We start from the raw sequence: 16,931 nt of genomic DNA on the forward strand, positions 1-16,931 counted from the left end.
ACACATGGGAGAGCAGGCAGGTGTGGGGGGTATGTGGGGAGAAGGGAGAAGGGGGAGGGGAGAGTCGGCGATCTGTTACCTTCTTCGGCTTCCAGCTCCTCCAGCACCCCTGTCTCTTGGCACTTTTTGCTGTGGGCCTTCGACTTCATGTGCTTAGTCAGATTTCCTGGAAAGGAATGAGAACAGACTCAGGCTCAGCTGGAGGGCAGGTGCCAGGGCAGGCTTGGGGCTCAAGGAGGCAGTGCCTGGCTGGCAGGCTGTGGCTTCTCAGACCATTTGAGGCCCTGCTAGCTGCAGGGGCTGGGCAGAGACTGGCATGTCCCTCTGCCTGGGTGCTCTGGCTGGGATGTACAGCCACAGCCACCACTTAAGATGTATGCAGGAGCTGGGGAGGGTGGGCATGAGGCTGTAAGGGAACAGAGGGTATAATGAGGAAGTGAGATGCTGGTTAAAAAACAAACAAAAAAGAAATTAAACAACAACTCATGTGTGGTAGGCTTTTCCTGCTTTTGCTTTAACTATGGGCCCAGGAGCTGATGACTCATCAAGGAAGGGCATTGGCCATCTCAAATGCTGGGGCTGCTATTAACTGACATGGTAGGTGGGCACTGAGGATACCCCACTGGTTGAGGAAGGAAGCCCACTTCTGGGGCAGCCCACAGGGAAAAATCTTAGTATTGGGAAAGAGGAAATAGAGTAAAGTTACTGGTAGAAATGGAGTGAGGGCGGAAGGTGTAGGGAAGTCTGCTGGACAGGGACCTGGGAGCCACGAGGCCGGGACCTAAGCTCTCACTTCCCCAGAGGAGTCAGGTCCTGGGCCTCAGTTTCCCCCAAGTCGCTTTGCAGATGGGGTACATGCAGGGAGGGCCAGGCAAGGGTTCGGCCTATTCCAAGCCTACAGAGCCCTCAGTGGGTGGCTGACTCTGCCTCAAGTGCTCAGGCCAGCCCCACAGCTGATGAGCAGGGGCGGCAGCTTGGTGGAATTGGGAAAGGCAGAAACACCTTCAATCTCCCCGCTTGTGTGCACAGCACTTCCTAGGCCACAAAGCTGTGTGGCAGGAGCACTCTGTGAAGGACATGCCCCAGAGGGATGCAGGCCAGACGCCTCAGGATGTTCCTCTGGGCCCGGAAGCCACCTCCTCAGCGGGACGTGCTCCTTGTTGCTCTGTGAGTTGCTGTATTTCCATATGGTTGTTCATAGAATAAATCATACCTTCCCTGCGTTAGGTGCTCTGTCTCACTAATTTTATTAATTGGCAAGGTTGGATGGATGGATGGAAGACAGAAGAATGGATACTTGAACAGATGCATAGAGAGGAAGATTAGTGGATTGATGGATGGATGGATGGATGGACGGATGGATGGATGGACAGATTGACCAAAGGATGGATGGATAAAGTGGGTAAAAGAAAATATGGACAGAAGGGAGAACAGGAAGATGGCCAGATGCATGGGACAATGGATGATTCGATAAGTAGATGAATAGACAGATGGGGAATAAATGCTCTGATGAAAAAAGAAATGGAAGGATAGATGGCCAATGACTCAATAAACAGATGGGAGGGTGAGGAACTGGATACGAGGATAGAGACATGGATGAATGAGAGAATGACCGGCTGGCTGGAGGAATGGTTCCTGTCCATACACATGCACGGAGGACAGACAGGACGCAGGATAAAAGAATGGGAAAGTGGATGGAAGGATGGATCGGTGGAGGGACAAATATGAGAACGGGAAGAACAGGCAGGATGAGAAAATAAATGGGAAGACCTATGGATACAAAGACAAACTGTTAGAATGGGAGAAATGGATACAAGTGAGGATAGAGGGGCCGATGGATAGGTGAATAGAGAGAGCTTGTGAATGAACCAAGGGGAGCTTTTCATCATTCTGAGAATTTTAAGGAACCTTTAGGGTTTTGCTGGGAGGGTAATGGGAATGTCCAGCTGGGATTCCCTGAGGTATGCAGGTCAAGGGTAGCAGGAAGGAGAAGAGGAATCATTCTTTCCTCTTTCCTCCCCTTAGTCCTAATCTGTGACCATATCTTTCTCAACTCAGATCTTCCTCCTGTAACTACACAGAGACCTGGACCTTCCATAACCAGACAGACTTTTGGCTGAAGGGGGAGCAGAGTCATAACCCCCAGAGTCATTCTGGGGCAAGAGGGTCCCCAACGGTCCCTATCCAACATTGGGGCCTCCACCTGATGTTTGTGAACAGGCAAAGCCTGAGTAGGACGTCAAGGTTGGTGAAGGCTGCTGGGGTCTCCCTCAGCCCAGAGATACAAACTGCCTCCTGGGACCAGCCCACACCCCCTGACTACCCCAGACCACAGAGGACTATGCATGCTGCTCATTCTGGTGGTGACATTATTATACATGTTCTGCCTGGAAGTGTTCAGCCTATTTTCAACAGAGTTGTGTGCCAAGCACACAATGAGTGCACAATAACCATGTGTGGGAAATGCTCCTCTTATCACAGCAAAGTGTTGGAAGGAACCTCATAGACCATATATAATCCAACCCCCACGAGCCTTGAGGTTGTCCTGCTTCTGCTCTAACTCTGGGCCCTGGTGCTGATGACGCCATTGGACAAGACTATTGACTGTCTCTGCGTCTGCGATGCCATCGGTATGCAGGCCCAGGGCAGCAGGGAGGAGAAGAGGAGTCATTCTTCCCTCTTTCCTCCCCTTAGTCCTAATCTGTGACCATATCTTTCTCAACTCAGATCTTCCTCCTGTAACAACACAGAGACCTGGACCTTCTATAACCAGACGGACTCCTGGCTGAAGGGGGAGCAGAGTCATAACCTCCAGAGTCATTCTGGGGCAAAAGGGTCCCCTAAGGTCCCTATCCAATATGGGGGGCCTCGCCAACACAGTGAACCAACAAGCCAAGGCCACACTACTAGTCATCCCGAGCCCACCCACAACCAGGGCTCAGGACTCCAGGGGTCTTGCCCACCCACACTGGCGGAATGGGGTCGGGATGGTCTGGGCATTGTGGTCTTGGGTTTGAGTTTGGGCTCTGCCACTTGCCAGCTGTGCACTCTCGGGCAAGTTTCTTAATCTCCTGAGCCTCTGCAATTCTAAAGTAATACCTGCCTCTCAGGGGTGCAGGGAGGGGTTGACGAGAGAGAGCATGTAGAGCGGCAGCGGAGTGTGCCTGGCAGAGAGCAGACGCCCACTACATGGAGCCTCCCTCCTTCCCGTACCATGTGGCCCCCAACCCTACGACAATCACTCGTCACTGAGCACCAGGCGACTCTGCCATGCGCCATGCTCAGTGTGGAGATGAAAGATGCTGAACCGATGTTTGTGATTCAAATGGCTTTACCCTTCATTCTGGGCTGGTGGGGAAGGGGCTCCCAGGATATGGCACCAGGCAGCACCCCAGGCTGCAGGGAGGAGTCAGGGAATCTGAGGCAAGTGGGCCTGGCAGGCTGGGCCGGTTACACGAGCACCACAGGCTGAGCTTCCCTGAGGGTTACCAGGCACCCCAGGTCCCCTCCTGAGCCTCTTCGGTGAATTGAGGGAGGTGTACCTAAGAGTGGCAGATGTCTTTCTCAGCTTGGACACTGTTTCCTGGTCAAAGGGCAGAGTGTCGGCTTGCCAAGCAGATTCCACAGCTTTTCATAGTCATCCCTGCCCCCCACCCAAAGCCCAATAGTCCTGGAATAAAGAAGGACAGGCAAGTGGGTGGGCAATGATGGGCATCTGGGAGAGGTGGAGCCCCCACGGGGAGCCCACCCAAGGCTGTCTACCTTGTTTGGTCCTGACCGGCTGCCCTCCCTTTGCCCCTGCTGGCCTGGTGGTCTGAGGCCTGCCCACAGCTGTCATCTCTGTCCCCTGAGGCGATCGGTGCAAGGGCCTGTACACGGCACAGCCACCCCATTGGCCTCTGGGAACCATCTGAGAAGAGGAAATGAGACCCCCAACCTCCACAGGGATACCCCAGCAGTCCTTCCCAGCCCAACCCACTGCGACCCCCCTCAGCTAGTGCCCAGGGTTCTGAGCTGCCTCCACACTGTCTAACACGGAGACGGACACACAGACAGGCAGACAGGGACGACAGGAAGAGCTCCCTGGGCCCAGGCGCAGCCAGGTGGTAGTGATGGAGGGCCGGGCCCGAGCCCAGACGTGGGAGGGGAGAGAGATGGGTGGCCAGAGTGCAAGAGGGGGGACCCTGGGGTCTGAGGGACGGCTGCCAGGCCCACGGCTCCAGGAAGGCACGCAGTCCCAGGGCGGGCAGGAGCCCCCACATCATGCCACTTCCCCCACTCCCAGGCTACAGAGAGCCGGCAGAGAGCTTTCTCTGCTGCAACCACTCATCCCCCACAGCAGCACTCTCTCTGCAGTCACTCCGTTTCAGATTCGCTCAGTGCTCTGGTTCTGGAAGGTACTTTCTTCTGGAAGCTTTGAGGAGCATTTGAGGAGTTCTCAGAACACTGCCTGATCGCTGGCTGGGAAAAAACCTTCTGGGCCTGGCCTGCAGGGGGAAAGCCTGCACACCCAGCACCCCACAGCCCAGGGATCGTGGGGGGTCTGCAGCCCCTCTACCCAGGAGATGTGCTCTGGATCTCTCAGGCCTTTTCTCTCAAAACATGTCGGGGGGGCTAGGATGGGGACCCCTCCTTGGGGAGACTGCTCTGGCTGCGAACTCAACTGGGTGGGTGCTTCTGGTCTCACGTGGCAGGGTGACAGCTCTCTGAGGTAGGGGCAGCTCAGGGCTGTGTGCTGGGCATAGATGTGCTCACATGGCTCTGGGCTGGGAGGCACCTCGGGGCTCCTCGTGTTGAGAACAGCACCATGTGGCCCTCCGGACACACCAGGGATGGCAGTCGTGACCCACTCCAGAGGCCACCTGATCGACCACCAGACTGTGCCGCCGTGGCCAGAGAAGGTCTGTGCACAGGGAGGAAGGCGATGCGGCGATGCAGCTGAGGCAGGGGCCTGGGTGCTAGTTACGGCTCTGCTGTAATTGTCTCTCTGGTTTTTGGGACCCACTGTCTTCACCATCAAGGGGGACTCGGGCAAGAGGTTTTTGGCCTTCAAAGACTCTGTTATTTAAACTGTCAGTCAGTTATTCCCATCTCTTCCATAAAGTCCTACTGGCCACCCAAGGCCAGAAGAAGTGGGATCATGGAGACGCCTGGGGAACAGAGCCCATATCCTGGGCTGAGGCACACCGGCTGGGCTGAGCGCCCTGGACAGGGCTGGGCTCAGGGCCCCCTGCCTCTCCAGGCCCCTTTGGAGAGAAGAGGATCAGGGAAAAGAAGAGGGAGGATGGGAGCCTCCATTCCAAGCAAGGCCTTGGCGGGAAAGTGAGCTCCACTTGGGAATGACGGCAAGAGGCCCGAGCAGGACGGGGAGCTGGTGAACAGTTAGGACACCAGAGGCGGGAGCTCTGTGCGAGAGGAGCCACGAGCCAGGGAATGTGATCAACTGCCCCCGACTTCGTCCAGAGAGAACAGAAGGGGCCAGCAAGAGGAGGAGGAAGTGAGGAAGGCTGCTGGACTCTGAGGGGCCCCTTCAAAGCTGCTGCCCGGCCTGTGTCACTGGGAGCAGCTTTACCGACAGAAGGAAGTCAACAGGTGGCGAAGCTGAGTCTGCTCGAGGGTTCTGGCCACAGAAAAGCCACAGGGCTTTAGCAGGGGGCTGGCATGGAGGCCCCCAACCTGCTCAAAGGACAAGGCAGGACCCTCATGCCCAAACCCTCATCTAAGAATCTGCAAAGCACAAGAGGCTGAAACCACCAGGGGTGCAGAGAGCCCTAGGCCTTCCTCTGAGCAGCCCAGTATGCTCAGCTACCATGCCTGGCCTGTAGGAAGAGCCAGTGGAATGCACAGAGAAGAGCTCCACCCAAGCCCATGGGCTCAGCTCCACTCGCCCGGCCAGGGTGCTGGGTGGCTGCAGCAGGCCCGGCCACCACTGCCTCCATTACAGCAGCCTGGGAGTCTGGGACGCACACCCTCAACACAGTCCTTCTTCCCTTCACAGGTGATGGCCAAAGCCCGAGCTGGCCCTGCTGCGGGGTGTGACTGGGGGACAGGGCTGCCAGTGTGCATCGGGGGAGAACCGGGCCCTGTGTTGAGCGCTGCAGAGAAGCTGGGCCGAGCAGCAACATAGTCCGGGCGGTGAGTAGGGTGGAGAAGGTTGGCTCTCGTGTGAGAAATGACCATGTGAATGTGTTGAGTGGCTCAATGTGGAATGGATTTCCAAATGCAGGAGTGGTGGTGACAAGTGTGATGCTGGAGCTCATCAGCTCAGTGGACAGAGGGCCAAGGAGACATGCAGAAGGAAGGGGTGATGACATAAAATCAAAACCAGGAACTGTTTTCAAGAGTGCCACCGGGCAGAGGGGAAAGTGTCAGCTGGAGGGACCGTGTGGGAACCAAGAGGGCAGGCTGGGTGGCTGGTGGGTGCCACTGTGCAGTCTGGAGCTGGCTGCAGCTCTGCGCCTGGGCAACCCAAGGAGTGGGGGTGCCCCAGGCCCCAGGCAGAGGTCCAGGCCCCTGAGCTCTGTGCTGGGGCTCCTGGAGGGGAGCTCTCTGCAGCAGCAGGGACAGTGCCCCAACTGACTGTCTCTTACCTTTGGTTTTAAAAGCAAAGTGACAATGCTTGCACACATAGGGCCGGACGTCAGTGTGGGTGCGGATGTGTTTCTTCAGCATGCTGGGCTTCTTGCAGCGAATTCCACACTCCTCACAAACATATTTCCCTCGGCCGCGGCCTCGCACATATACATACTCTTCGTTTGATTTGTACCTATGAGCAACAGGCGTCATGGTAAAGGAAAAAAAGGAGGAGAGGCAGGTTCCTATCTCAGTAGACGCACGTGCTTCCTGGCTGCATCCAGCCCTTTTTGGACATTGGGAGAGGAGGACGCGGAACCAGAGAGAGCCATGGGGTTGCAGGGTAAGTCGCTCTGGGGATACACCATGGACCCCTGCACCTGTACTGCCCCTGGGACAGGCAGGACTACCCCTCCTTTCCCTCCAGCAGCCAACCCTGGTGCTTCCTGCCAGTGACGTGAAGCCACCGGCCAATTTGCAGAGGCCCTCTGTCCCAGAGCCAGCCTCAGCACCAGCTTCTACCGCAGCATAGCCACTCCAGGCCTCCAGAGTAACAAAGAAAGTACAAAAAGGTAACAACCACAGCTCTAGCAGCCACCATTTACCAAGTGCTCACTCTGTGCTGGGCCTGCTCCCCAAATTAAATCATAATAGTGAGCAAGAGCCCTTAAGAGCCCGAGGCTTTGAGACGGTGAGAGACCTGCCCAAGATTCCACAGCCAGAAAGGGACAGGACTAGGATCCGAACCTGCATTCCTCAAAGCCCATCAGCCTCCCACAAGGGGCAAGCAGTGCTGAACCAGTCTGCTGGGAAGCCATGCAGAGACTCCTGTGTGGGCGGGATCGAGGGACAGATATCATTTCCCTGTTCTCAGAGTTTGGAAACCAGGAACCACGTGCTCTCTCTAATGCTCCATCTCCTGCCAAGCTGGAAACTCTCAAGAGCCAGATTCCCTCCCCTTCTCTGCAGCTCCCAGGGATCAGCTGGAGTCATAGCAGGAAGTGCCAAAGCTTTTAGGAGCTCGGGCATCTGTGGGGCTCGGCCACCAACACTCTTGAATCTGAATCAGAATGCTCTATTTCCACTTAGAAGGAAACCCATGAGGCTCATTTAATACAATCCTCATCAAAATGCCTTGCTGGCCTAATGCTATAGATGTGCAAGTCTCCAGACCAGGAAGCTGCAGGCTGCGAATGGCAGCGGGGCCCCGGGAGGCGGCCCTGGCATGATTCCAGAAGAGCCTTCTGCCTCCTGAGGCCTGGAGTCTGCTGGGCGGGAGCCTTAGGCAGATGTGGCCTCCCAGCCTGCTGAGCGTGCCTCCAACCCCAGCCAGAGGCCTGCCTGTGCTCCACACTTACACTGCACAGCATGCCCCTGCTTCCACTCTGGGGGTGGGTACAGAGGGGAATAGGCGTGGCTAGGAGGAGGTGAGGAAGTGTCAGCAGCTGCGACTCAATCCTGCTCCGCAGGGGCCACCAGCTTATGGCCGAGAGGCTGTCACAGGATGGGCTTGCAAGAGGAAACTCTGGGAGGGAGCCACCAGGCAGCAGCCGAGTGATCGCTGTCACACACACACTCACCTGCACACACCAGCTCCTCACTTGCACACTAACACACACTCTCACATATACCTACACACCCACATGTACTGATGCCTGTGCACACAGTGACACACACTTACTGATACATCACTGACGCCCACACACACAGTGACACACATGCATGCACACCCTCTCTCTCTCTCTCTCTCACACACACACACACACACACACACACTCATGCATGCACCACCATCCACACTCAGGGGGATCCTGTTTTCTGTTTTCTGTCCCCTTGGCTTTGGCCAACCGAAGCCTCCCAAGCTGTCTGAAGCCGCCCTCCCTTCCCGACAGGTCCCCACCTGGCCAGCTTCCAGGGCCCTTTCCCCAGGTTGGGCGCCTACTTTTCCCCTGATCTGGGCCAAGCTCTATCTCATGCTCAAGGGGAGGAACTGAAGGCCGTGGGGGACAGTGGGGAGACATGACTCATTTTGCTCTTGCGAAGGGCAGCCTATAGGCAAATGGGGGAAGTCTGCCCCGCAGTGACAGCGGTTCCCCTCAGACAGCAGGCCTCCGGGACCAAACCAGCCCCCACATCCGGATTTTAATTTCTGTGTCCCTGCGTCCCCCTGGGGCCCAGCCTGAGGTGGAGAGGAAAGCAGTCCCCATCTCAGTAGGCACTCCTCTGTGCACCGGAGGCTCCACCACCTCCTGGACACCAGTCTCCACTCGGCCCCACTCGGGGGCCCATGACGTCCCTCCCCTCAGCCTCCCAGGACTGCATCCTTGGCACTCAACAACCTCTACCCCCTTGCTGCAGTGGGCGCTGTGAAGTCCCTCCTACACAAGCCCACAGCCACTCCAACTCCTGACGTATCTGGGCTTCTCTCGATGCTCAAGCCAGCTCAGAAGCAGGCACTCCTGGCCATTCACCATGGCTGCTCTGAGACCCCTCATTTCTTCCTCCATAGTGAGCTTAAATGACATGTGGTCTTCCCACATGGAGACACCCGCACAGAGAAAGGACTGAAACCCTCAGGGGTGCTGCCTGGCCAGGCTGGAGGAGGCATGCATGCCATAACAGGTGTGCACCCCCTGATGGGGGACCACCAGGGAGGTGCTTGGGTCAGGAGGGGCTGGGGAGAATGGTGAGGAAGGGAGGACTCCAGGCTGGGACCCCAGAGGCAAAAGCAAGGAGTGCTAAAAGGCCTGAAGTATTTGGTGGTGAAAGCAGATGAGGCCAGTTAGGCAGGACAGGTTGGATTACCATCACCCTTGAATGCCATGCAAAGCAGTTCAGACTTGATCAAAGTTGTGTAAAAGATTAAGTCTCAAAGAGGAGGTAGTTTACTGGCACTGTGGGGAATGTTCTGGAGGAGGAGAGATTTTGAGTCCAGGCATAAGGTGAATGTTTGAGGACAGAGATTTGAGAGTCCTTCTGGGCATAGAATCCACAGGCCCTGGTGGCCTCATGGAGGGGGCAGGGGTCACGATGAGGGAGAAACAAAGATCCAAAGTTTTCTACTTTGCTCACTCATGTGGTCCCATCTGCAGACCTGGAGGGAAGTGATGCAGGGCCCCAGCCCTTAACTGCCCAGTGTGAGATGCCATGAGAAAAGACCTGAAGAAGTGTCCAGTGCATGTTGGAAGATCCAGGGCACTCAGATGGGACAGGTAGACTTGTGAGGAGGAAAACAGCCCTCAAGAGAGGATGAACATGAGAAGAGGACAGCGTGAGGGCCTGGGAGACCCCCACATGCCAGGGTGGGCAGAAAGGTGTCCCCAAACCCACCCCCCAGGCAGTGAGCTCCTGGCAAACAATGAGAAGAGAATGTGGTTTGGAAGCCAGGAAAGGTTTTGAGGAGATGGCCAGCAATCAACAGCATGGAGACGTGGAGGGTGGCCACTGAGGACCCGGGACTTTAAGAGGGCTGACCTGCTGAACAGTCTGAGGCCTGTGACTTCTCTACTCCTGGAAGTCAGGGACCAGGATTTGTACAGCTTTGTGATTCCCAAAGGGTCCAGACAAGGATAGGCATGGGGCCGCCCGGTGTGGGCTGGATCCTCTTCCCCTCTGAGGCCAAACCCCTCCTGCTGGCATGGAGGCCCCATCTCTTCCCCAGCAGCTTCACGGCCTTGCTCTTCTGGTACATTCCACCACATGGACCACAAGCTCAGTCTCTCCCATCACCAACCAGTCAACCACAAAGCCTCCCTGGACCCCAAACTGCTTCGGCTACTGCTCCCTCTGCTTCCCTTCTCAGCCCAAGTCTGGAAAGAGCTGACCACGCCTTGTCCCCACACCCACTCCTGAGTCCCTGCTGCCCGGTTCCCCTGGCTGACTGTCTTTGTCAAGGCCACGGGCTGCTAAATCCGAGGACAGCAGCCCCGTCCTGTGTGCCCTCTTGCCTGCCTTTTGGAGGCAGCTGCTTGGCTTGGTGACCCCATTCTCTTCTGACCGGGCCTCCTCTGCAAGAGCCTTCTTTGTCCACCCTTGCCCGTGCTGCCTCCACCCTGGACTCCTCCCCCTGACACCTGCCCCCAGGTGAGCTCCCCTCCCCATTGCCTGCCTTTCCATTTTCCTGATCTCAGTGGCTGTCCATCTCTCTCTCCAACTCTGTCCATCCAGATGCCCCCTCAGCATCTTCCCTGGTGGTCATCAGGCACCTCACACCCCACATGCCCAGAGCCACGGTTCCATGGCCTCCAGCTGCACCCTCTCCTCCTGGGCCCCCCTCTCAGTAGGCAGCAAGAACGCCTCTGGCTGGAAGGCCAGCAGCCTGGGCTTTGTCCTCGGCACCTCTCCGCATTCAGTCCATCATGATAACCTGTCGGTGCTACTGCCAAACATGCTCTGAAGAGTCCCCCCACCCTCACTAGCCCAGGCCACTGTCCCCTCTCCTACACCGCTGCCTCGTCTCTTCACAAAACAGCTCGGGGACGCTTCCCTGAATCCACCCAGTCCTGCCACTGGTCCCAGCCCAGGAGTGCCTCCCCCCTGCTCTCAGACCAAGCCCTGCTCCTTCTCGGGGGCCAGGGGACAGAAGGCCCAGGGATGGCAACCTCTGACCACAGCTCACTGATCCCCTACCCTGCTACCCTTCTCTGCCAACCACACCAAATGCCACTGGGTGCCCGAGTCCCCTTCCTCTAGCCTTACCCTCTTTCGTCTGACTGGCTCCTCTGCTCCTTGACGGCTTTGCCAGGTCTCTTCCTTTGGAGCCCTCACCCACACCTCTGGGCCTGGAGTCCCACCCGGTCCTCCTTTATAGCACTTGTCAAGCAGCTGTGTGTCCTGTAAGGGCCGTCTCACAAGTGTAGTCCCTGCCATCCTCATGAAGGAGGACCTTGTCTACTTCATTCCCTCATGAACCCTGGGCCTAGCAAGGTGCCTGAAACCCAGCAAGGGTCTGAGAACTCACCAGCTGCACATAAGAGAGCCAGGCCAAGGCTTGCTGTCCTTGGGTGGCTGTGGTCAGACTCTCAGTCTGACGTTCTCACTCCATGAATCCCTGAGCACAAGTCTAACTTGATGCTGTGGGCTCCGCATGGATGTGGCACATGGCCAGTCCCTCCTAACCATGTGGCTGAACGCTCTCCACTTTTTGGAGGAAAAATTCTGCTCATAGGGTAGAAGTTAGCACAAGCCCTGGGGGGAATTCTGGCTCCTGATTAAACTGGCTAGGTGACCTTGGGTAAGTCAGTTGCCCTCCCTTGGAAGCAGTTGATCTTCATTGCTCTTAGACACACTGCCACACTGCCACCTGTCTGACCTCATTCGGTCCTGGCATTAACCCTTTACCATTGTTTCCATTTTATAGAGGAGGGAACCGAGGCCCAAAGAGTTCAAGTGACATGGCCAAGACCATCCAGTCAGCTGTCTTTCCACTTAGCAACCTGTACCTGCATAGTCTTCCTGCACAAGTACTTTAGGTGATGCTGACCAAGCTTTCCTTAGCCCCTTCCTTTTCCGGGCTTCCTGGGGTCTTGTGACACTGCAGACAAACAAGAATGGCGTCCTTCTCCACCCTGCACTTCCTGAAAGGCCGCCAGCTCTGGGTGGGACCTGCAGGTGTTGACATCTGCAGAAGAATGCCCTACAAAGAGCCAAGGCAGGAAAGCAGAAAACCCTCATGGGGCCACTAGGGGCACGGTCCTGGGCCACAGGCTGCCCTTTACCCAGGCAGAGAACTGACCAATCTCCTGCCTGTTGTGAGGTGGCAAGACAGCTTACCACTGACAGGCCTGGGTGCAGCTGACCCATGGCTCCCAGGACAGATAGCCATTTCTCTGAGGCCCACCACCTGCTTGTCTGCTGCCATGACAAGCCAGAGGTGTCAGTCAGTTTGAGAAATGCTTGGTTTTGTTCTTAAAGAAAAATAGGTGTTTCTGTGGATTTCAGAATGTCCTAGTTAGAGGGACCCTGAGACCAGACAGTGACTGCCTAAGGCCCAGAGTTGTGATGGCCTCAGCATCAGCAAGGGGGCTCTGCAGTGCAGGGCTGGTCTCCTGACCTTGGCAATGGCTTCAGGGGTCCCAGACCCCTACCTGGAAGCAGCTTTCTCTTCTGCTTCCTTGGGTCAGGAGACCAGCGAGGCTGCCAGGAGGGATGTGGAGCTGCCAGGATCTTCTGGATCTGTTTTCATTCTGATGCTGTAGCTCTAAGACTCATGAACTCAAAGGAAAAGAATAAGAATCTCAAACAACCCCTTGATCAGGAGGGTCTCATTATCTTCATCTAATAGAGAAGGAAGCAGAAACAGAGGCTGAACGTCTTGCCCCAAGTCACCAGGTAGCTAGAAAGAGGCAGAGCAGGGATTAGAACCAGATCCGACTCCAGTGGCTTTACGCCTGACACGGTATGACCTTCTGCCTTTGACAGCTTCTCCAGTCCCACACTAGTGATGCTGCGCTTCCTGACTGTGGACATTCCACATGGGACACCTGAGGTTGTGGCTCTAGACTCTTTAAAGGCATTTCTGAAACTTGCAGCTTCCGCCAAGCCCATGGGATCTCAGCGCAGAGCTCCCAGAGGAGATAGTGCCTCCCTCTGCTCCAGATTCCAGAAGATAGAATATGATGGACATTAAATGGTATTTGAAGCAAGGTGATGGGTGAATTGTCTCATACTCTGCACAGGACAAAGACTCAGCAATGAAGCTGCTCTGTTGAGGTAGTGAGCTCCCCGTCACTAGCACTGTTCTCCCAGAGGCCAGATGAACAGGCTGGGAGACCCTGGAGCAGGAGGGAATTAATGGTTAGTTCATGCCCATGACATGTCCAACTCAGTACTAGAATGGGCTTTAGGTGAATTGTTTATTCCTTTACGAATGCTGTAAAATGGATATATTTATTCATTAAGTACTCCATATTTATTCCAATAAATATAAATATATATATTTATTCCTGACCAAATGGAGGCCCAGGGCAGTAGATGGGGGTGGGCTGGCAAAATGACTGAGCAAAGCAGAGGAGGCATAGAAGGGAGAAGTGGTGGGGACTGAAGTGAGCCAGGAGGCAGAGCACAGTCCCTCGCTACAAGGACAGTGGCCACAACCTTTCCAGCCAAGTGCTGCAGGAGGTTGTCAGATCTTCCATGTTTTCAAGAAAACCACAAATCCAGATTCTTTTAAAAAATTAATAATATTACCATACCCTTATATAGCTTTAACTGGGTGCCAACCATATTTATTTTAAATGCTTTCTATGCATCACCTCATTTAAACCGCATAGAAGTCCTATTTGACAGGGGCTCTAACCATCTCCATTTACATAGGAGAAAATGGAGTCACAGAGATGTAAAGTAACCTGCTGTAGGTCATATAGTCAGTCAGTTATCTGAGTCACACATTGAACCCGGGTCACCTGTTACAAAGTTCAGGTGCTTAATTGCTATGCAATCTAAGACTTGAAATCTCTTGTTTTAAAAAACACAACTAAGGCAAGCAAAATAGGAGAGGAGGATCCAGCCCAGAGCTAAACTTCTGGCAAAAAGGGATTTCCCCAAGGTCACACACTAGTGGGGGCATGTCTGACCTTTGAGCCCATGACTTTCTCTCCACCAAGCTACATTTTTCTCTTAAGGGGATGAACTCCATCGGCTCCATGTTACCTTCCTAATCTGAGATTCTATGAGGCATTCTGCATATATGTTATTAACTTTCCATATATTTTTAATATTTTATCATGAAATTCTCACATCTTCTTTAAATGTGGATATTTAAAATATTGCCAAATAGTAGTTTTATTATGATCCTGTTGCTAAATATGCTTTTCCCTCAGGGGTATTCAACTTGGGTATAGTCATAAAAAGCAAGAGGAAGATGTGCTCAGAGATGGATACACTGTTGCTCCGAGGCCCACTCTGGCTGGCAGCCTGTATCCTGTGAAGCCAGGCTCGGGGTAGGTTCCCAGTGATCACTGTGCCCCCCCAGGATGTCTGGCTCAGCAAGCCTGCCAGCTTGTCTGCAGTGCCATACTGCTCTCCTGGTGAAGCTCAGAAAGGAAGGGATGTCTGTGGGAAGAGGAACAAGTCTACTGAGCTGTGATTCTGCTAAAAATATTCAGTTGCCACGAGGTAGGGAACACACTCCTCAGTGAAAAATAAACTAGGGAGGCTGAGCTGAGGGTCCCTGGGGAAGTTCGCAATGAGTTCTGGGCACATCCCAGATTCTCCTTCATCAGGGTTACACAGAAACTGCATCACGTCACAACATCTGGGGTGGGGGGCATTTAATGCACCATCCAAAGGCAGGATTCCACAGCACATATGTAATACAAGCATGGCCCAGAGCCCACCAGTGGAGTGTCTATTTTAAGCAGTATTCTGCATATATACTTGACAATACTTACTAAGGCCTGGTCTGAGTCTGAAGCTGGGCCAGGGCCAGAGATACAAAACTAAATAACACTCTGACCTTGGTTTCAAGTGTGAACAACAGGTACCTAAAAGATCATAAAACAAAGAAGTGGTTAACACATACAGTACAAAGGTACTCTAAATGATCAGAGGAGGCCCAGTGGGGTGGGTCTTAGTTGGCTTTTTCAGAAGAAATGCCTTTCACCCGGTCTGTGAATTTAAAAACAATTTGAAAATTAATATTATTAAAGAACATGTGGGTGAACCGGGCCCAACCTGTGAGACTCCTCTGCTGTTTTGTGAGGCCTCTCTGGTGCAGGGCGGAGGACGGTGTGAGCCAGGAGGCTGAGGCCTGAAGGCCAGGGCAGGTGCTACAGGGAGGCAAGGGCAGGAGGAAGAAGGACACAGATCCGAGAGCTGGGAGGTCTGACGGAGGCAGGCGGTGACAGCAGATCAAGGGGATTTAATTTACACTTTCCAGAATGACCCCCCGCACCAAGGCAAGCCCTTGTCCCTTTGGCAGGCTTGCATTTGCACCGTTTGGGCCATTTGCTGAGTTTTACTGTTGTGATTTCTCATTCTAGGAGAACATCAGCAAACAGCATCAGCTGCGTGGGAGACGGCAGCAGCCAGGGGTCTGATGTACAGCGCTGATCTAATAGGAGATGCCTTTTATTCTGGTATGATAAGTGGAGAGGTTCTGGAGTGAGTGACCAAATGCAAATGCCTTTGAACCACCAAGTGGGTCCCAAGCCCGGGATGAAGCCAGCTGAGGTCTAAAGAGTGCAGCCAAGGCCCTGCTTCCGACCAGACAGAGAGATTAGGGAGGGAGGCAGGAAGCCAGAGGCTGGGCCCCTTGTGTTGAGAGAAGTGAAACTTCCAAGAAGTAGTGGACTCTTTAAATGTGATGGAGTTGCTGTAGCTTTCAGCAGGCTCTGGCCTGCAGGGTTCTAGAATAATGACTCTCAAACTGTGCTCAGGATTCATGGGGATGGGGAGGCTGAGCCCCGGGGTTCTGGGCTCCCTCCTCCCCCACTGTTTTACAGAATAAGCATCTATGTAAAAGAGTTCTGTGAATTTAAAAACAATTTGAAAATTAATACTATTAAAGAATATCCTTGCTTAGAAGGACCTTAAGACCTCTGACTTCCAGGGTCGGATGCACAAGGGAAGGGGCCTTGTGCATCTCTGATGCCATTTTCAGGTGGATCCCATCCACACCATCCCACAGGCACATACACCTTTGGCACCTGGGGGTCTCCTATTTTCCCAGGCAGCAACTCCACCCAGGTGGAGCTAAAGGTGCCAACCCATGCTCCCAGTGTAGTCTGCTTTCTGGCTTGTGCCACTCCTCTTCCATGAGAGTCTCTAAAGGATGCCACTCTATTTAATACTTCTGTCCTCCAGGCCTGACATTTCCATATCCCCGAATGAGTTCACTCAGGATGGCTTCCTCCCCAGATTGTCCTGCACTTCTCTAGCTTGTCCTTCTTAAGATGGAATGGCCCATAGCCCCAGATGCCCTCAGACGGGGCTGGAGCCAGCCCAGCCTGAAACAGGGATGGAGGTCTCCGAGTTCTTCCAGCTTCACTTCCTGTTTTGCAGAGTGGGGAAGATCCTGGAGATGGAACACATGTCTTATTCTTTACTAAAAAGCACTATACAGTTGGTCAGGGTCAGAGGTGTAATCTTTTATCTTGGAAAAAGGAATGGCTGTCATTTGGTAACGCTTTGTACAGGAGTTCTCTTGTGAAACCTTGGCACAATTCTGTATGACAGGGAGCAGGAATTGAGGCTGGAAGGTCATGTTGAGGCTGACTTAGAAAAGCCTTAGATGCTGGTACAAAAGCCAGGCCTGTGTCTTATAGGCAGTGGGGGATGGGAAGGTGTTTGTTAAGAGCTGTGCAGCCCACTGGGACTGTGTGCAGCTGCAGCTAGAGGGGATGCTGACCAAGGCCATC

General features: G+C 54.2%; 1 protein-coding gene across 8 annotated transcripts in view; it reads right to left on the reverse strand.

Moving 5' to 3' along the window:
* The window catches only part of HIVEP3 (HIVEP zinc finger 3), a 497,332-nt gene that overhangs the window by 10,779 nt on the left and 469,622 nt on the right, over positions 1-16,931 (reverse strand). For all 8 annotated transcript variants that reach the window (XM_057500094.1, XM_057500091.1, XM_036892764.2 and 5 more), the window contains 2 exons: positions 6,591-6,766; positions 80-166 (listed from right to left, as the gene is read on the reverse strand). In XM_057500094.1, the coding sequence (XP_057356077.1) occupies positions 80-166; positions 6,591-6,766 (263 nt within the window). The remainder of the gene's footprint in view (positions 1-79; positions 167-6,590; positions 6,767-16,931) is intronic.

This window comes from Manis pentadactyla, chromosome 4 (genome assembly GCF_030020395.1).
Source record: "Manis pentadactyla isolate mManPen7 chromosome 4, mManPen7.hap1, whole genome shotgun sequence".
In the NCBI taxonomy this organism is placed as follows: domain Eukaryota; kingdom Metazoa; phylum Chordata; class Mammalia; order Pholidota; family Manidae; genus Manis; species Manis pentadactyla.